The sequence below is a fragment of the Haliotis rubra genome, unplaced genomic scaffold, assembly GCF_003918875.1.
Source record: "Haliotis rubra isolate DU_JTF1 unplaced genomic scaffold, ASM391887v1 Scf1852, whole genome shotgun sequence".
In the NCBI taxonomy this organism is placed as follows: Eukaryota; Metazoa; Mollusca; class Gastropoda; order Lepetellida; family Haliotidae; genus Haliotis; species Haliotis rubra.
Genome location: NW_025765839.1, coordinates 50,236 through 71,952, shown reverse-complemented (window position 1 = coordinate 71,952; position 21,717 = coordinate 50,236). Strand labels below are relative to the sequence as shown.

The 21,717-nt window shown below is 41.2% G+C and overlaps 1 protein-coding gene and 2 long non-coding RNA genes across 3 annotated transcripts in view; 2 read left to right on the top strand and 1 right to left on the bottom strand.

The window, feature by feature from the left end:
* Positions 1–17,424, top strand: part of LOC124273886 — a 32,180-nt gene extending 14,756 nt beyond the window's left edge. Inside the window, exons 3-6 of the mRNA XM_046709232.1 lie at positions 3,566–3,653; positions 4,861–4,915; positions 6,083–6,169; positions 16,673–17,424. Coding sequence (XP_046565188.1) covers positions 3,566–3,653; positions 4,861–4,915; positions 6,083–6,169; positions 16,673–17,284 — 842 coding nt within the window. The 3' untranslated portion in view covers positions 17,285–17,424. The remainder of the gene's footprint in view (positions 1–3,565; positions 3,654–4,860; positions 4,916–6,082; positions 6,170–16,672) is intronic.
* Positions 3,602–19,270, bottom strand: LOC124273887. The gene is made up of 3 exons (XR_006897765.1): positions 19,104–19,270; positions 17,112–17,125; positions 3,602–3,617 (listed from the first exon to the last, which is right to left on the bottom strand). It is a non-coding gene; the product is annotated as an uncharacterized LOC124273887 (long non-coding RNA).
* LOC124273888 lies at positions 19,015–20,923 on the top strand. The gene is made up of 2 exons (XR_006897766.1): positions 19,015–19,153; positions 19,295–20,923. It is a non-coding gene; the product is annotated as an uncharacterized LOC124273888 (long non-coding RNA).
* The last annotated feature ends 794 nt before the right edge of the window (positions 20,924–21,717 follow it).

Below are 21,717 nucleotides of genomic sequence, written 5' to 3'. Positions count from 1 at the left end.
TCACTGAGCGATGCATTAACTATGTGAGTCATTATAGGGACAATGGTGCTGATGCACTTCTTGATGATTGGATTTTCAGGATCTTAGTCGAAAAGAGTTTGAAAATTGGTCACACAGATTTGCTAGAGATGAGTGTGATGGAAGGGATTTAGTCTTTCGCTTGTAGAGTAGTTTGTTTGCTACTTTGAACACAGCTTTCTGTCCAGATACATTTTCCAAAACACTATTGAAATATTCACGTTTAGAGAATTCCACTAAGGCTGTGACATGAAGTCTATAGGAGTTGTGAATTTCTTTATCAACAGCAAGACCTGTCTTCCGCATCCTTTTCTCCAACTGAAGATGTTTACGTTTTGCTTTTCTAATGTCATCATTGTACCACTCAGCGTTGTTGTGGACAGTTATGGTGCATGTTTTCTCAGGGGCATGTATCTCAACTGCTGCTTGTGCACATTCATTATAAACATCAACAGATTCTGAAGACGATGAATTGCTCAGCTTTGAGTTTATTGAAGAAAAGTGTGAACTGAAATACTCGATATCAATATCTTTCCATTGTCTATAGACCGCCTCCGTGGTGTAGTGGTTAGAGCGTCAGCCCGGAGAGCGGAAGGTCGCGGGTTCGATCCCCAACCACGCCATACCAAAAGACGTTAAAATATGGTACTTGTTGGTCCCTGCCTGGCGCTCGGCATTAATGGGTACAACAAGGACTGGTCGGCTTGGAGTCAGTATAATGTGTCTGAGTGGGGTATTCATGCTTCACTGCGGCATGGTATCTCAGTGGGCTAGCACTATAAAACCAGCTTAAGTCTGGGCTAGTACAAGCAGCCGCACATGCACATACACACGCATGCACATCGTCATATGAGCGAAATATTCTCAAGTACGATGTTAAACCCAAATTCACCTCACCTCACCATTGTCTATAAGTAATTGTTTTACATTCACGTTTAGGTGAAGAAATGTTGATGTTGTAAAGTACAACAAAGTGATCAGATTGTACAGACTGTACTCACGTTCAGCTCGTCATGTCTGGTGATGACTAAGTCCAGAGTATGGCCGCCTGAGTGGTTGGGTCTGTGATGTGTTGGAGCAGGTTGTGGGTGTCTACAAGCTCTAGGAACTTGGCAGCATCCTTGTTCTGAGAATTTTCAACGTGTTAGTTAAAATCTCCACAGAGCACAAGTTTTCCACTTATGGTTGTCAGAGAATTCAGACATTCAGAGAATTCATCAAAGAAGATGTTGGTTCTTCTTGGTGGTCTGTAAACTGTGAGCAGGTTTAAGACTTCCGCATCCAACTTCATCTGTAATCAGATGGTTTCATAGGTAGTATTTGAGTTAGTAACAATAAGATCCGAACATGTGAAGCTGTTTCGATAAACAACTGCTGTTCCTCCCCCCTTTTTTCCTTTCCGTGTGATTTGTGCCAATTTGTAACCATTTGGTGTCAGTTTACTTATTGTAATATGGTCGGAGCCGTGATCTCTTAGCCATGTTTCGGTAAGTGCCAAAATGTCAAGATTATGTTGAAGGATAAGATCGTGGATGTCCTGTGCCTTGTCGTTTGTGGTGACATGTGTCTTGACTGACCTGGCATTCAACATGCACAATCGTAGGTTGGTGTTTTTTAACGTTGGAACATTAGATTTCTGTTGTTCTTTAACATGATGCTTTTTGGTGTTCTTGCCTTCTCGATATCCTCTTCGGGTTCTCTTCACTTTGCAAATACCTAAATGTCTCAGTTCATTTAGTGTTGACAAAGGTATTTTTGTAGAGTATTCATTGTTAAAGAGGAGCGATGGGGAGAGTGTCAATGAAGTCCACAAAACTTGTAAAACTGCCATTAAATAATTCAATGATCAAGACAAAGCTTATGACAATGATTGCATAATTCACTGAGTCCATGGCCCTCTGAGGTGGAGTGAGAAACAAAGGAATTTCTCAGGCTCAGGGTTGTGTTAATCAACTGGCTTGGGTAGTGAACACCATGTAGAGCAAATCTGCAGTGATAATTACACAAAATGTTTGCATAAATCTGCTATTTTAATGAAAAGTATAGCTCCAAATGCTGCCAAATTTGAGGAAACACTTCTTGACATATTCATATATGTTCACAGCAGAACTTGTTGTACTTTACTTGATATCAACAATAGGTTACTTTTCCATCAGAGCTCAAACGAGGTGCAGCCTATCTGGACGCTACTCTCCCTTATCATTTTATGATCATTCCTCAGTAATTTGTTTTAGGAATGGAATTTACTTCAGCAGATGTGTAGTTGTTTGTCGAGTTGAACTTACTGATGTTTTTCTTATGATCTTTTAGATTTTAACGATCATATGACCTTCACCCTTTGACTTAAAGCTATCAGCTATTGTAAACCAAAAGTCACTGTGTTCTTTTATCTGATTGGTTGAAAAACATGATTGAATGGTATTCGATTCCTGGAAATTCGCTGCGTATTAATACGTACAAACATCGCTCACACCATTGTATTGTTACGTCGTCAGCTGTGATGACGTCATTCAAATCATATTGTGACGTAAATTCTGAATGATGTCACAAATGAGCAGTTCCAGATGCTACCATGGGAGACAGCCGAAACGGACGGCTGATGACATTTCACTGCTGTACCCGTACTCGATGTCAATGAGTACAGACACAAAAACGTGTGTGGACCATTTTGGTTTACTTTTGTGTTTACAATGTCGATAAACATCAAGGAGACCATTGTATAAAGCGCACATAAAGTGTCCCCATTGTGTATGTCTGTATGCCAGTGGTTTGCAGATCAATAAAATTATATATAGCCTTAATGTGGAATGTTTAAGTGAAGTACTGCAACAAAGTTTTGCGAACATAATGATAAAGGTAATAGTATAACATGATTTTCATGATCAGTGTTGTTTGCTTCAACAGAATGCACTTCAATGCAGTATGTCATTATTGTTACTGTATGTCAGTGATTCATTCAGATTCAACTCCAACATAAACATGTGTTAACATGAACTATTGCTAAATGAAACAAAAACATGATTTAGGTGGACTATTTGAGCTTAAAATCTCATGTGACCTCCATTAACTAAGATCCTTTACTAGAATGTCATTATGTACAGTCCTAATTTTTTTATAAGATCTGGGCCTTTATGATGAATTGATAACATATGTCCAATTGTGAAACAAGCAAAAATAACAATATAATGTGAAATGGTCACTCAGAGCCAGAGGCTCTACTAAGTCCTAATTAATTCCTCCAAAATGGCACATATGAAACCATTCAAACCCACAAAACAACTTTGGCACCTTTGGATCCACTTATACAGATGCTTCCTCTTGTAAACTGTTACATGAAACCAACAGAAAGAATATATTTGCCACTTTGAGAGCACATTTTGTTGCTATGGAAATCAAGGGCAGGTCATTCAAGGGAGCTAACTCTGGATGGGCCAGCATATTGCAGAATCTGAAGCATATCACGACTGGTATAAACCGGTTTACCAGCGGTGTCTGCCATTACACATAATACAAACATCTTACACAAATTAATTATTTCATGTTTCAGGTTTGTCAACAGGAGAGATTAGTGGTATTGCTGTTGCTTGTGTCTTTGTCTTCTGCGTCATCCTGTCGGGCATGGTGTGTTGTTACAGGTAGGCAGTTACAGATCTAGCTGGTGGCTGGCCGAAAGATATTCAGAATCTATTTGGCAGTCCTAGTTTTAATCCAATGAAAATTGACAGATCATCGTTTTTCTGCTTCTGAGCCTCACACACACCTGACGGTGAAGCTCTCATCATGGGCAATTGCGGTCAATAGCTCTGTTGTCATAGATTCTGTTTGTGTTATCCTACCTGTGTGTTGGACTAGAAGCTATAGATATCAGCACAACTCATCTGTGGAATAATGATCCCAGGGGTGGAAATAACTTTAAAATTGCTAGTGTACTCCGGTACAGTGGCACACGTAAAATCACTTGCCCTGATAATTTTTCCACTATACCGGCCGTTTTCTTGTTGATTTTTTTAAAGAAACAACATAATTAACATTGGAAATCAACTGGACACCGGTACAGTGTGATATACAAATTTGCCAGCCCGACAGAAAAAACCACTGGACTCGGACGTCGGGCAGTGGGTTATTTCCACCCCTGGATCCTATTCATATCAGACATTCTGATGATTTTGAAACTTTTATAACAATGAAAACAGTAAGGCGTTTGATTTTTCTGGTGCTCTGTACCTATACCATCCTCGATAATCTCCAGGGTATACGTTACAATCACTCTCCACTATACCCTGGATGCATCCACGGCTTGGCTGATGATTTTATTACCTCCCTTGGCTGTCTTTTTTTTATCCATTTAGGTGTCTACGCTGGGAAGTTGAGCAAACCAATCACAACTCACTTTCGCTTCTTAAATTATCTAACTGTTTAAACTTGGCAACACAATTGATGCAGAGGTACTCTGAAAGAGGGAGAAGGAGTTCTTTATATATTTTTTGAAAGTTTCAGATCTGTCAATTTGTCTGTATTATTTCCTCAAAAATATGAGTGGCACTGCGAACAAACCTTCGCGACTGTGATCGCTAGCTGATTGGCTACTGTGAGAATGCGGAGCCAGCCGAGGGAGGTAATGAGATCATCGGGCCAAGCCGTGGATGCATCCAGGGTATAGTGGAGAGTGATCGTAACGTATACCCTGGAGATTATCGAGGATGTACCTTTACAGATTTACGTTATTGTATGAATTCACCTTGTTGTTCGCCTGCAGTGCTTTGATCATGTACCATGTATATGGACGCTAGTGCAGTGTGCATGCACATTATCGTATTAATAAGTCAATGCATCATTTTGTAGATATTCCTGCAAAAAGTGGAAGGAGAAAGAGGAGATAACTCTTCCTGCCCTTCCAGTGAGTATTCTTATCAGTTTTAAGACTTTTTAGGAATTTCTATAGTCTGCTTGGGTTCAATTGAGAATGATGAATGCTTAAATATCTCGAAATAGGGATAAGTGCACAAAACAAAAATGTGACACATGGTCCTGAAACCTCTGTACCCAACAGGATCTGAAATCTGACGTTTTATGATCGATTGCAGAAAAAGTGGTTTAAGAAACCATCATGTAAAATTGTGCTATTTTCACGCTTCCCACCGAGAGGTGACAAACGACTGGTTGAACAGCAGCAGCACACATTCAGGTGCAGCTCAGCACAGCCAGGTGAGATGACCCCAGCTGTTCCATCAGCTGTTTGTCACCACCTGGTGTGAAGCGTGAAAATAGCACAATATTACATGATAGTTTCTTAAACAAATTTTTCCGTGATCGATCAAAAAATGTCTGATTTCAGCTCCTGTTGGGTACAGAGGTTTTAGGACCTTGTGTCTTATTTAGGTTTTGTGCACTTCTCTCAATTTCGAGTTATTCAATCATTTGTCGTTCTCATTTGAACCCAAACGAACTATGTGTTACCCAGATCAGCATCATTAGACCTGAATCATAGGGGACACATACTAAGGGTCTACCCATCAGTCAGCAGTATTCCCCACACAATCTGCTTGTGAAACAAGATCCAGGGATATTTTATCAGCTCACTAATAGGAGCTGCTAGATAGATCATAATTGTTCTAAGGAAGGAAAAGGAAAAACTGCGTGAAGATGATGCTATGGTGTCAACTTCTGACATCGGTTGCCATGGACCTATCTCACCTAAATTTCCCTCAGCTTGTCTCTGCTTACCATCAGAATACGTTCTGGTGTCCTTCCCAATGATGTAGCTGGAATATTGCTAAAAGTGGCGTAAAACCAAACTCAGTCAGTCAGTCAGAATACGTTGCTGTAGACATATTCAAATTTTTATTCTTGATGGGTGTTTGTTGTATGGAAATATGACTGGGTGATCAGGAGCGATGACCTGGTTTTCATCAAATCCTAACGAGACATTGATAATGGTACAATCACTTGATTCACCATTGGTTATTTAACCCTTATTTGATCTGGCCAGAATGTCGCTGACAGCGTCCTGAACAGCATTCACTCAGTCTGTATAAACGTAACTACTTCATTTTTTCTGTTACAGAACTTCTCTGCATATTCAGCCACAACTGTCAGGACAATTGCAGTCATGCCGCTGTCAGACACAAAATGTGTAGAGAGACCCAAGCAGGTGAGAACACATTTTCTGTATAGCCCTTTTGTTTGTCTTGGAAACTGCATGCCATCTTGGTAATCTTACTCTGCTTCTACTTACCCTGGATCATCTTACCCTGCTTCAACTTACCCTGGATCTTCTTACCCTGCTTCAACTTACCCTGGATCATCTTACCCTGCTTCAACTCACCCAGGGTGATCTTACTCTGCTTCAATTTACCCAGGGTCATCTTACTCTGTTTCAATTTACCCTGGATCATCTTACCCTGCTTTAATTTACCCTGGGTCATGTAACCCTGCTTTAATTTACCCAGGGTCATCTTACCCTGCTTCAATTTACCGTGGGTCATCTTACCCTGCTTCAATTTACCCTGGGTCATCTAACCCTGCTTTTATTTACCCTGGGTCATCTTACCCTGCTTCGGGTTCGAATCCCCACATGGGTACAATGTGTGAAGCCAATTTCTGGTGTCCCCCGCCGTGATGTTGCTGGAATATTGCTAAAAATGGCGTAAAACAAAACTCAGTCAGTCAGTCAGTCTTAGCTTTAATTTACAACCCTCTTTACCCTGGGTTTAACCCTTTACCCTGGGTCATCTAACCCTGCTTTAATTTACCCTGGGTCATTTACCCTGCTTCAATTTACCTGGGTCATCTTACCCTGCTTCAACTTTACCCTGGGTCATCTTACCCTGCTTTAACTTCCCAGGGTGATCCTACCCTGCTTCAACTGGGTCATCTCTTACCCTGCTTCCCTGGGTCAATTTACCATGGGGCTTTGACTTACCAAGGGTGATCTTACTCTGCTTCAATTTACCCTGGGTCATCTTACCCTGCTTTAATTTACCCGGGGTCATCTTACCCTGCTTTAATTTACCCAGGGTCATCTTACCCTGCTTCAATTTACCCTGGGTCATCTAACCCTGCCTTAATTTACCTTGATCATCTTACCCTGCTTTAATTTACCCGGGGTCATCTTACCCTGCTTTAATTTACCCAGGGTCATCTTACCCTGCTTCAATTTACCCTGGGTCATCTTACCCTGCTTCACTTTACCCTGGGTCAATTAAACATGGGGCTTTGACTTACCCAGGGTGATCTTACCCTGCTTCAATTTACCCTGGGTCATCTTACCCTGCTTTAATTTACCCTGGGTCAATTTACCATGGGGCTTTGACTTACCCAGGGTGATCTTACCCTGCTTTAATTTACCCTGGATTATCTTACCCTGCTATACTTTACCCAGGGTGATCTTACCCTGCTTCAATTTACCCTGGGTCATCTTACCCTGCTTTAATTTACCCTGGGTCAATTTACCATGGGGCTTTGACTTACCCAGGGTGATCTTACCCTGCTTTAATTTACCCTGGATTATCTTACCCTGCTATACTTTACCCAGGGTCATCTTACCCTGCTTCAATTTACCCTGGGTCATCTTACCCTGCCTTAATTTACCTTGATCATCTTACCCTGCTTTAATTTACCCTGCTTCAACTCACCTAGACTCATCTTACCCTGCTTCAACTTACCCTGGGTCATCTTACCCTGCTTCAACTTTCCCTGGGTCATCTTACCCTGCTTCAACTTACCCAGAGTCATCTTACCCTGCTTCGACTTACTCAGGGTCATCTAACCCTGCTTCAACTCACCCAGGGTCATCTTACCCTGCTTAAATTTACCCTGGGTTGTCTTACTCTGCTTCAATTTACCCAGGGTCATCTTACTCTGCTTCAACTCACCCAGCGTCATCTTACCCTGCTTCACTTTACCCTGGGTGATCTTACCCTGCTTCACGTTACCCTGGGTGATCTTACCCAGCTTCAATTTACCCTGGGTCATCTTACCCTGTTTTTACTTACCCAAGGTCATCTTACTCTGCTTCAACTTACCCAGGGTCATCTTACCCTGCTTTAATTTACCCTGGGTCATCTTATCCTGCTTCAACTCACCCAGGGTCATCTTACCCTGCTTCAACTCACCCAGGGTCATCTTACTCTGCTTCAACTTACCCTGGGTCATCTTTCTCTGCTTCAATTTACCCAGGGTCATCTTACTCTGCTTCAACTTACCCTGGGTCATCTTACCCTGCTTCAATTTACCCAGGGTCATCTTACTCTGCTTCAATTTACCCTGGGTCATATTATCCTGCTTCAACTCACCCTGGGTCATCTTACCCTGCTTCAACTCACCCAGGGTCATCTTACTTTGCTTTAACTTACCCTGGGTCATCATACCCTGCTTCAACTCACCCAGGGTCATCTTACCCTGCTTCAACTCACCCAGGGTCATCTTACTCTGCTTCAACTTACCCTGGGTCATCTTTCTCTGCTTCAATTTACCCAGGGTCATCTTACTCTGCTTCAACTTACCCTGGGTCATCTTACCCTGCTTCAATTTACCCAGGGTCATCTTACTCTGCTTCAATTTACCCTGGGTCATCTTATCCTGCTTCAACTCACCCTGGGTCATCTTACCCTGCTTCAACCCACCCAGGGTCATCTTACTTTGCTTCAACTTACCATGGGTCATCATACCCTGCTTCAACTTACCCAGGGTCATCTTACCCTGCTTCAATTTACCCTGGGTGATCTTACCCTGCTTCAATTTACCCTGGGTGATCTTAACCCGCTTCAATTTACCCTGGGTCATCTCACCCTGCTTCAACTTACCCAGGGTCATCTTACCCTGCTTCAATTTACCCTGGGTCATCTTACCCTCATTCAACTCACCCAGGGTCATCTTACTCTGCTTCAACTCACCCAGGGTGATCTTACCCTGCTTCAACTCACCCAGGGTCATCTTACTCTGCTTCAACTTTCCTTGGGTCGTCTTACCCTGCTTCAACTTACCCAGGGTCATCTTACCCTGCTTCAACTCTCCCAGGGTCATCTTACTCTGCTTCAACTTACCCTGGATCATCATACTCTGCTTCAACTTACCCTGGGTACCCTGGGTCATCTTACTCTGCTACTTCAATCATCTTTCTCTGCTTCAACTTACCCTGGGTCATCTTACTCTACTTCAATTTACCCTGGGTCATCTGACCCTGCTTCAACTCACCCAGGGTCATCTTACTCTGCTTCAATTTACCCTGGTGTATCTTACCCTGCTTTAACTTACCCTGGGTCATCTTACCCAGCTTGAACTTACCCTGGGTTATCTTACTCTGCTTCAACTCGCCCTGGGTCATGTTACCCTGCTTCAACTTACCCTGAGTGATCTTACCCTGCTTCAACTCACCCAGGGTGATCTTACACTGCTTTAATTTACCCTGGGTCATCTTTCGCTGCTTCACTTTACCCTGGGTGATCTCTGAAATGTATCTGTATGCTGCTCCACTACTACAGTCAAACACTTGTTGGTCTGTGATATGTATCTGTATCCTGCTCCACTACTACAGTCAAACACTTGTTGGTCTGTGATTTGTGTCTGTATCCTGCTCCATTACTACAGTCAAACACTTGTTGGTCTGTGATATGTATCTGTGTCCTGCTCCACTACTACAGTCAAACACTTGTTGGTCTGTGATATGTATCTGTATCCTGCTCCACTACTACAGTCAAACACATGTTGGTCTGTGATATGTATCTGTGTCCTGCTCCACTACTACAGTCAAACACATGTTGGTCTGTGATATGTGTCTGTATCCTGCTCCACTACTACAGTAAAAAACACATGTTGGTCTGTGATATGTATCTGTATCCTGCTCCACTACTACAGTAAAACACATGTTGGTCTGTGATATGTATCTGTATCCTGCTCCACTACTACAGTCAAACACATGTTGGTCTGTGATATGTATCTGTATCCTGCTCCACTACTACAGTCAAACACATGTTGGTCTGTGATATGTATCTGTATCCTGCTCCACTACTACAGTCAAACACTTGTTGGTCTGTGATATGTATCTGTATCCTGCTCCACTACTACAGTCAAACACTTGTTGGTCTGTGATATGTAGCTGTATCCTGCTCCACTACTACAGTAAAAAACACATGTTGGTCTGTGATATGTATCTGTATCCTGCTCCACTACTACAGTCAAACACTTGTTGGTCTGTGATATGTATCTGTATCCTGCTCCACTACTACAGTCAAACACTTGTTGGTCTGTGATATGTATCTGTATCCTGCTCCACTACTACAGTCAAACACTTGTTGGTCTGTGATATGTATCTGTATCCTGCTCCACTACTACAGTCAAACACATGTTGGTCTGTGATATGTATCTGTATCCTGCTCCACTACTACAGTCAAACACATGTTGGTCTGTGATATGTATCTGTATCCTGCTCCACTACTACAGTCAAACACTTGTTGGTCTGTGATATGTATCTGTATCCTGCTCCACTACTACAGTCAAACACATGTTGGTCTGTGATATGTATCTGTATCCTGCTCCACTACTACAGTCAAACACATGTTGGTCTGTGATATGTATCTGTATCCTGCTCCACTACTACAGTCAAACAGATGTTGGTCTGTGATATGTAGCTGTATCCTGCTCCACTACTACAGTCAAACACATGTTGGTCTGTGATATGTATCTGTATCCTGCTCCACTACTACAGTCAAACATATGTTGGTCTGTGATATGTATCTGTATCCTGCTCCACTACTACAGTCAAACACATGTTGGTCTGTGATATGTAGCTGTATCCTGCTCCACTACTACAGTCAAACACATGTTGGTCTGTGATATGTATCTGTATCCTGCTCCACTACTACAGTCAAACACATGTTGGTCTGTGATATGTATCTGTATCCTGCTCCACTACTACAGTCAAACACATGTTGGTCTGTGATATGTATCTGTATCCTGCTCCACTACTACAGTCAAACACTTGTTGGTCTGTGATATGTGTCTGTATCCTGCTCCACTACTACAGTCAAACACTTGTTGGTCTGTGATATGTATCTGTATCCTGCTCCACTACTACAGTCAAACACATGTTGGTCTGTGATATGTATCTGTATCCTGCTCCACTACTACAGTAAAAAACACATGTTGGTCTGTGATATGTATCTGTATCCTGCTCCACTACTACAGTCAAACACATGTTGGTCTGTGATATGTATCTGTATCCTGCTCCACTACTACAGTCAAACACATGTTGGTCTGTGATATGTATCTGTATCCTGCTCCACTACTACAGTCAAACACATGTTGGTCTGTGATATGTGTCTGTATCCTGCTCCACTACTACAGTCAAAAACACTTGTTGGTCTGTGATATGTATCTGTATCCTGCTCCACTACTACAGTCAAACACATGTTGGTCTGTGATATGTATCTGTATCCTGCTCCACTACTACAGTCAAACACATGTTGGTCTGTGATATGTATCTGTATCCTGCTCCACTACTACAGTCAAACACATGTTGGTCTGTGATATGTATCTGTATCCTGCTCCACTACTACAGTCAAACACTTGTTGGTCTGTGATATGTATCTGTATCCTGCTCCACTACTACAGTCAAACACATGTTGGTCTGTGATATGTATCTGTATCCTGCTCCACTACTACAGTCAAACACATGTTGGTCTGTGATATGTATCTGTATCCTGCTCCACTACTACAGTCAAACACATGTTGGTCTGTGATATGTAGCTGTATCCTGCTCCACTACTACAGTCAAACACATGTTGGTCTGTGATATGTAGCTGTATCCTGCTCCACTACTACAGTCAAACACATGTTGGTCTGTGATATGTATCTGTATCCTGCTCCACTACTACAGTCAAACACTTGTTGGTCTGTGATATGTATCTGTATCCTGCTCCACTACTACAGTAAAAAACACATGTTGGTCTGTGATATGTAGCTGTATCCTGCTCCACTACTACAGTCAAACACATGTTGGTCTGTGATATGTATCTGTATCCTGCTCCACTACTACAGTCAAACACTTGTTGGTCTGTGATATGTATCTGTATCCTGCTCCACTACTACAGTCAAACACATGTTGGTCTGTGATATGTATCTGTATCCTGCTCCACTACTACAGTCAAACACATGTTGGTCTGTGATATGTATCTGTATCCTGCTCCACTACTACAGTCAAACACATGTTGGTCTGTGATATGTATCTGTATCCTGCTCCACTACTACAGTCAAACACATGTTGGTCTGTGATATGTATCTGTATCCTGCTCCACTACTACAGTCAAAACACTTGTTGGTCTGTGATATATGTATCTGTATCCTGCTCCACTACTACAGTCAAACACTTGTTGGTCTGTGATATGTATCTGTATCCTGCTCCACTACTACAGTCAAACACATGTTGGTCTGTGATATGTATCTGTATCCTGCTCCACTACTACAGTCAAACACATGTTGGTCTGTGATATGTATCTGTATCCTGCTCCACTACTACAGTCAAACACATGTTGGTCTGTGATATGTATCTGTATCCTGCTCCACTACTACAGTCAAACACTTGTTGGTCTGTGATATGTATCTGTATCCTGCTCCACTACTACAGTCAAACACATGTTGGTCTGTGATATGTATCTGTATCCTGCTCCACTACTACAGTCAAACACATGTTGGTCTGTGATATGTATCTGTATCCTGCTCCACTACTACAGTCAAACACTTGTTGGTCTGTGATATGTATCTGTATCCTGCTCCACTACTACAGTCAAACACATGTTGGTCTGTGATATGTATCTGTATCCTGCTCCACTACTACAGTCAAACACATGTTGGTCTGTGATATGTATCTGTATCCTGCTCCACTACTACAGTCAAACACATGTTGGTCTGTGATATGTATCTGTATCCTGCTCCACTACTACAGTCAAACACTTGTTGGTCTGTGATATGTATCTGTATCCTGCTCCACTACTACAGTCAAACACACATGTTGGTCTGTGATATGTATCTGTATCCTGCTCCACTACTATCCTGCTCCACTACTACAGTCAAACACATGTTGGTCTGTGATATGTATCTGTATCCTGCTCCACTACTACAGTCAAAAACACTTGTTGGTCTGTGATATGTAGCTGTATCCTGCTCCACTACTACAGTCAAAAACACTTGTTGGTCTGTGATATGTATCTGTATCCTGCTCCACTACTACAGTCAAACACATGTTGGTCTGTGATATGTATCTGTATCCTGCTCCACTACTACAGTCAAACACATGTTGGTCTGTGATATGTATCTGTATCCTGCTCCACTACTACAGTCAAACACATGTTGGTCTGTGATATGTATCTGTATCCTGCTCCACTACTACAGTCAAACACATGTTGGTCTGTGATATGTATCTGTATCCTGCTCCACTACTACAGTCAAAACACATGTTGGTCTGTGATATGTATCTGTATCCTGCTCCACTACTACAGTCAAACACTTGTTGGTCTGTGATATGTATCTGTATCCTGCTCCACTACTACAGTCAAACACTTGTTGGTCTGTGATATGTATCTGTATCCTGCTCCACTACTACAGTCAAACACTTGTTGGTCTGTGATATGTATCTGTATCCTGCTCCACTACTACAGTCAAACACTTGTTGGTCTGTGATATGTATCTGTATCCTGCTCCACTACTACAGTCAAACACATGTTGGTCTGTGATATGTATCTGTATCCTGCTCCACTACTACAGTCAAACACATGTTGGTCTGTGATATGTATCTGTATCCTGCTCCACTACTACAGTCAAACACATGTTGGTCTGTGATATGTATCTGTATCCTGCTCCACTACTACAGTCAAACACATGTTGGTCTGTGATATGTATCTGTATCCTGCTCCACTACTACAGTCAAACACATGTTGGTCTGTGATATGATATGTATCTGTATCCTGCTCCACTACTACAGTCAAACACATGTTGGTCTGTGATATGTATCTGTATCCTGCTCCACTACTACAGTCAAACACATGTTGGTCTGTGATATGTATCTGTATCCTGCTCCACTACTACAGTCAAACACATGTTGGTCTGTGATATGTATCTGTATCCTGCTCCACTACTACAGTAAAAACACATGTTGGTCTGTGATATGTATCTGTATCCTGCTCCACTACTACAGTCAAACACTTGTTGGTCTGTGATATGTATCTGTATCCTGCTCCACTACTACAGTCAAACACATGTTGGTCTGTGATATGTATCTGTATCCTGCTCCACTACTACAGTCAAACACATGTTGGTCTGTGATATGTATCTGTATCCTGCTCCACTACTACAGTCAAACACATGTTGGTCTGTGATATGTATCTGTATCCTGCTCCACTACTACAGTCAAACACATGTTGGTCTGTGATATGTGTATCTGTATCCTGCTCCACTACTACAGTCAAACACATGTTGGTCTGTGATATGTATCTGTATCCTGCTCCACTACTACAGTCAAACACTTGTTGGTCTGTGATATGTATCTGTATCCTGCTCCACTACTACAGTCAAACACATGTTGGTCTGTGATATGTATCTGTATCCTGCTCCACTACTACAGTCAAACACTTGTTGGTCTGTGATATGTATCTGTATCCTGCTCCACTACTACAGTCAAACACATGTTGGTCTGTGATATGTATCTGTATCCTGCTCCACTACTACAGTCAAACACATGTTGGTCTGTGATATGTATCTGTATCCTGCTCCACTACTACAGTCAAACACTATGTTGGTCTGTGATATGTATCTGTATCCTGCTCCACTACTACAGTCAAACACATGTTGGTCTGTGATATGTATCTGTATCCTGCTCCACTACTACAGTCAAACACTTGTTGGTCTGTGATATGTATCTGTATCCTGCTCCACTACTACAGTCAAACACATGTTGGTCTGTGATATGTATCTGTATCCTGCTCCACTACTACAGTAAAACACATGTTGGTCTGTGATATGTATCTGTATCCTGCTCCACTACTACAGTCAAACACATGTTGGTCTGTGATATGTATCTGTATCCTGCTCCACTACTACAGTCAAACACATGTTGGTCTGTGATATGTATCTGTATCCTGCTCCACTACTACAGTCAAACACTTGTTGGTCTGTGATATGTATCTGTATCCTGCTCCACTACTACAGTAAAACACTTGTTGGTCTGTGATATGTATCTGTATCCTGCTCCACTACTACAGTCAAACACTTGTTGGTCTGTGATATGTATCTGTATCCTGCTCCACTACTACAGTCAAACACTTGTTGGTCTGTGATATGTATCTGTATCCTGCTCCACTACTACAGTCAAACACTTGTTGGTCTGTGATATGTATCTGTATCCTGCTCCACTACTACAGTCAAACACTTGTTGGTCTGTGATATGTATCTGTATCCTGCTCCACTACTACAGTCAAACACTTGTTGGTCTGTGATATGTATCTGTATCCTGCTCCACTACTACAGTCAAACACATGTTGGTCTGTGATATGTATCTGTATCCTGCTCCACTACTACAGTCAAACACTTGTTGGTCTGTGATATGTATCTGTATCCTGCTCCACTACTACAGTCAAACACATGTTGGTCTGTGATATGTAGCTGTATCCTGCTCCACTACTACAGTCAAACACATGTTGGTCTGTGATATGTATCTGTATCCTGCTCCACTACTACAGTCAAACAGATGTTGGTCTGTGATATGTAGCTGTATCCTGCTCCACTACTACAGTCAAACACTTGTTGGTCTGTGATATGTATCTGTATCCTGCTCCACTACTACAGTCAAACACATGTTGGTCTGTGATATGTATCTGTATCCTGCTCCACTACTACAGTCAAACACATGTTGGTCTGTGATATGCAGCTGTATCCTGCTCCACTACTACAGTCAAACACATGTTGGTCTGTGATATGTATCTGTATCCTGCTCCACTACTACAGTAAAAACACATGTTGGTCTGTGATATGTGTCTGTATCCTGCTCCACTACTACAGTCAAACACTTGTTGGTCTGTGATATGTATCTGTATCCTGCTCCACTACTACAGTCAAACACATGTTGGTCTGTGATATGTATCTGTATCCTGCTCCACTACTACAGTCAAACACTTGTTGGTCTGTGATATGTATCTGTATCCTGCTCCACTACTACAGTCAAACACTTGTTGGTCTGTGATATGTATCTGTATCCTGCTCCACTACTACAGTCAAACACATGTTGGTCTCTGATATGTGTCTGTATCCTGCTCCACTACTACATTCAAACAGATGTTGGTCTGTGATATGTAGCTGTATCCTGCTCCACTGCTACAATTTACAGTGAAACATTTGTGGGTCTCTGATATTTAGCTGCCAAATAGCGCTCAGAGCTAGTATTGATTGCTTTTGTATATTCTAAAGCAGTTCCTAACAGGAAACATAAAGGAGTTGAGTTAGTGTATAATTCTATCATGATAATAGTGTCCATGGCAGGGCAGATTTAATTCTTCCTTCTGTTTCATAATGTGGCTTTTCATCCATTGTTTTGATTATAGTAGTCGTGTCTTATCTGATATGGTCTGAAAACAAGTTTTAATTAATCTGTTTTTTGTTTTCTGTTTAGACCCACTTACTCACTGATCGACAGCTGAGTGGGGACAGTGGGCGTGGCAGTCTGACCGAAGGTGACCCGAGTCCAGCCCCTCTCTCCCCCTCCAGTCAGTCCCCGCTCAAGTTTGAACCTGTGGAGGAGAAGGAGGAGGAGGCTAAACAAGGGTTGGGGCCAGAACTAAGAAGTGGCAGCAGCCTTCCTCGGGACTACACGAAGGTGGCCGACACAAGCGGTGGTGGACCTCCATCCATCAACTGCCTTCATGTGGAGTGTCCTCCTCACAATCCCTGGAACGATTCTGATGACTCTGTGGACGAGGAGAGTTTCAGCAACAAGGGTTATGATGAGTATGTTATCGCAGCTAACAAGGATGGGGATGGGGAGGAGGAAAAGGGTGTTAATCCAGGTTTTGTTCTGGATGCAGAAGGGGAAAAGTCTGAGTCTGATGCACCTTGTCAGGAGGACCTGTATCTTGGGGAGGAACATTGTCATGGTGTTCCTCTCACAGAAGTTGCATCACGCATCAATGAAGTGCAAGTGACAGGTGACCTCAGTACGGAAATGTCTGATATGGACAATTTCTCCGAGGGTTTGGAAGTTCCAGATGTAGAGCACCAATGGTAGTCACTAGCAGGAAGAAACAGTGCAGGTGAAGATGTCAGCACCCTGAAATCACAACCAGAAAAGCCTCACATGTCTCAACAAGGAGAAACCTCAAATATGGATGACAGTCATCTGAGAAGACAGCGAGAGCCCCTTCCATGATACTACAAAGAGAAATGATTCATATATGGATGACAGTCATCTAAGAACACAACCAGGCGTCCCATATACGTTTTGCCAAGAATCCAGAAATCCCCTAACGCAATCAGACACAGTGGAACCAAAGATTTCCATTCCAGTAAGCAAGGACAAGATGACCAGTATGAGTGAATTAGAGGAGGGTCTTGGGTCTTGGGTCTTGCAGCAGTTCTTACTCTTCTGACATCTCCAGGAGTTAGCTGACATGACTAGATTGTACCCAGGAAACCATCAGTTGTTTGACTCAACTCCTCATCAGACACTAGGTCTCCTCAGTTGTCTTGGTTACTGTATGTTTTTGCTGTTCTGCAGCATCAGCTGTAATGATGTCTGGATGTACTCCACTTTCGTCTTGTAGCCATGGTCCTTGAAGCAGGACACTTCCACCTTTGTGGAGCTGCGGTGCTGAGATTATTTACACAAGTGCTTCACACAGCTCTTCGGAGACAACAGACAACAGGCCAGAACAAGTGGTCAGATTGAGTGACTTATTTGACGGATGCCATCATATCTACTTGTGAAGATCTATGACCATGATGTCTGTCACTGGAATGTTTGATCTAGAGTTAATTATTACGGACCGTCAAAATATGGCGTGAATATTGCTGTGTATACCGGTATATGTATATATTACTATTTCATCACTAGGTCGTCACCATAGTTGTGTGAATGAATTACAAGTACGACCATGGTGATCACTAAAGTGTTATTAATAGTCATAATGCATTATTGCCATTCACTGAATTATCATGTATCATTTGAATTATTCTAAACATTCCCTGAAGTATGTCAACTATCACTGAAGTATTGTCAACTATCACTGAAGTATGTCAACTATCACTGATCAACTATCACTGAAGTATTGAAGTATTGTCAACTATCACTGAAGTATGTCAACTATCACTGAAGTATGTCAACTATCACTGAAGTATTGTCAACTATCACTGAAGTATGTCAACTATCACTGAAGTATTGTCAACTATCACTGAAGTATTGTCAACTATCACTGATCAACTATCACAGAAGTATTGAAGTATTGTCAACTATCACTGAAGTATTGTCAACTATCACTGAAGTATTGTCAACTATCACTGATCAACTATCACTGAAGTATTGTCAACTATCACTGAAGTATTGTCAACTATCACTGATAACTATCACTGAAGTATTGTCAACTATTGTGAAGTATAATTCTTTGTCATTTAAACAAAAACATTGTGCCATTAAACTGTGAGATAGCTTGCTGGGTCTAGACAGTTAATCCTCATATATAGTCCTAGGCCAAATGCTAGAAAAGTCCTTATCTGTTAAGATCTCTCATCAACAGTAAAAGTGTTGTCCAGTAATTAGTATGATAAGTCCCAGCACTAGCCACAGAATGTATCAGGTTACTAAAAAACAACAAGGTTTACCCTAGTGTTGAAACAAGTCCCAGCACTAGCCACAGAATGTATCAGGTTACTTAAAAACAACAAGGTTTACCCTAGTGTTGAAACAAGTCCCAGCACTAGCCACAGAATGTATCAGGTTACTTAAAAATGTATCAACCAGGTTTACTCCTAGTGTTGAAACAAGTCCCAGCACTAGCCACAGAATGTATCAGGTTACTAAAAAACAACAAGGTTTACCCTAGTGTTGAAACAAGTCCCAGCACTAGCCACAGAATGTATCAGGCTACTAAAAAACAACAAGGTTTACCCTAGTGTTGAAACAAGTCCCAGCACTAGCCACAGAATGTATCAGGTTACTAAAAAACAACAAGGTTTACCCTAGTGTTGAAACAAGTCCCAGCACTAGCCACAGAATGTATCAGGTTACTTAAAAAACAACAAGGTTTACCCTAGTGTTGAAACTGTGTTCACATGTTCATAGAACAATTAAGTGAGTATCAACCACTTTTAATGGATGGTGACAATTACTAGTGTTCAACAGGGTCAAGATGTGCAGTATGGTGATAACGCTGGGTTTATCATATTACCTGATGTCTCTACATTTGGCATAGGGGCATGTACCTGCTGATGAAATGTTATCATTTAGTGTTTTATGTCCTGTATTTTTGTAATTCTACACTTAATCTGCCTCAATGGTAAATAGGACATTTTTCCTGTGGAGGACATGTATGCCTTTTTTCTTGGTTCCACTGACCCTGCAGGTTTGATTAACGTGGGGATATGGTGTGAAGCTGATATCCCCTCTCTGACTTTGCTATGAGCAATGTAAACTCACTCACTCACTTGTCAGTATTCATAATATATTTACATTGGTAACAGATTGATAAACAATTGAATGGTCACTGTAGTCATGGTAACCTGTATTGATCGCTGCTCATGGTATCACTCACTGGTTTGTCTGATGCAAGTATTTACTGGATAATTCAGAGTGTGGTGCTGAATAACAAACATTTCATCTGTATGCTTGAACTGCCTACATTTTACTCAGAGGCATTTTTTGACAAAGGCCAGACACTTTTGATTAGTATATTTTTTTATTAAAAAATTGTTTTTTAAAGTTTTTCATATCTTTAAGCTTTGTTCCTTGGAGATGCTGCACTATCACATGTTTTTTTCAACCTAAGGCTCCGCTCATTGTTTCAAACATTCCATCAGATTTCAATTAAAATATTTTTACTCACAATGATATCACCAATATATTTTGCATCATTTTCAGTGAGCAATATGTTACAGAAGTGATACAGTTTGACTGTTATATGATGCTTTTCTGTGAAAAACACTTTGAAAACTGTTGTACATTTTTGTATACAAGTTGTATGTTCTATTGATTTACAATCGTGTGATATACGTGTTATAATTGTTTTGTTAATTTTTGTTGATGATTATGTTAATGTCCACAGTCTTGGTGATGGACAAACTGTTTTCACTATTTTGTATCAAACCATAATGTGTGTAAATAATAATAATTTCAATCGGTGTTTTGTGGCTCAATGGTAAGATAAAATATCAAGAAAGAAGAAAAGGTATATTTCTGAAAGTTTCTTTCATGACATTTTTCATATACATGTAGAAATTGGGGCTGTCGTCTTGGTTAAACCCCCTACATGAGCACAATGTGTGAAGCCCATTTGTGGTGTCCCCCGCCATGATGTTGCTAAAAACAGCATAAAACCATACTCACTCACTCTTGGTTAAACCGTGTGAACGTCATATCACTGTATATCATATATATTTACTCTAAAAAACAATAAAAGGAGTTTGTTCACCATTAAAAATATCATGTAATCATGTACATTTGTGTAGACCCTGAATGTGCTTGCGTGCGTGTACTTTAGTATGTTCTACACTGTCATAACCCTTGCCATCTTTATAGTGTCTTCCATTTTTCACTTTTTCCAGTTTACAAATCATTCATTGTATTTCATACACCCATGAGATATATATGGAAATAACTAACATCACACATTCATTGACTGAAATAGTTGTTTGAAAATAAAAAGGTGATCGACTATTGTTGGTTTTGTCTTATATTTTTCTGTGGCTGTTTGAGGAATTTATTTCAGGCATTGTGTTGCTTTGAGATGCATCACAGACAAATGCAGGTGTGGATTAATGGTTAAGACTCGGCTATGTGACAGGGCGGAAGGCCAGGGCTACATGCTCACCATGGAACTCTGTTCCTTTGTGTTATTAATAATATGGAAAAGTGTGAAAAATTAGTTATACACATAAACTAGTGATTTATTCAAGTACAACCTATCTACAACAAGATACAACATTTCCAAAATGTACCGGATCCTGACACACTCGGACAGTACGTCTTCGTATTTAGATTTCGAAGCGCACGTTAAATGTCTAAATGATCATCGCGAACGCCACAAGTCGAGTCTGCTCCGTTTCACCTTATTGTCTTGTGTGTTTAGCTACCTGGGCCTAGATTTTCGAAGCTCTCTTAGAGCTAAGATGATTGTAAGTACCATACATTAACATAACTTACAACCGTCTTAGTTCTAAGAGAGCTTCGAAAATCTAGGCCCAGGTAGCTAAACACACAAGACAATAAGGTGAAACGGAGCAGACTCGACTTGTGGCGTTCGCGATGATCATTTGGACATATTACGTGCGCTTTCGGACACGATGCGAGTTAATATGCCTTTGTTATCGTTTATATCCTCTGTGCATTTAGACGGGACCAATTGTAATTTTAGTGCTGACTTCTACCAGTGTTGCTGGCTAATAGACGTAACGTACGCTGTGAAACTTCATCTTATATTTTCTTACGGAAAACCTGCTTTGTTTAATTGT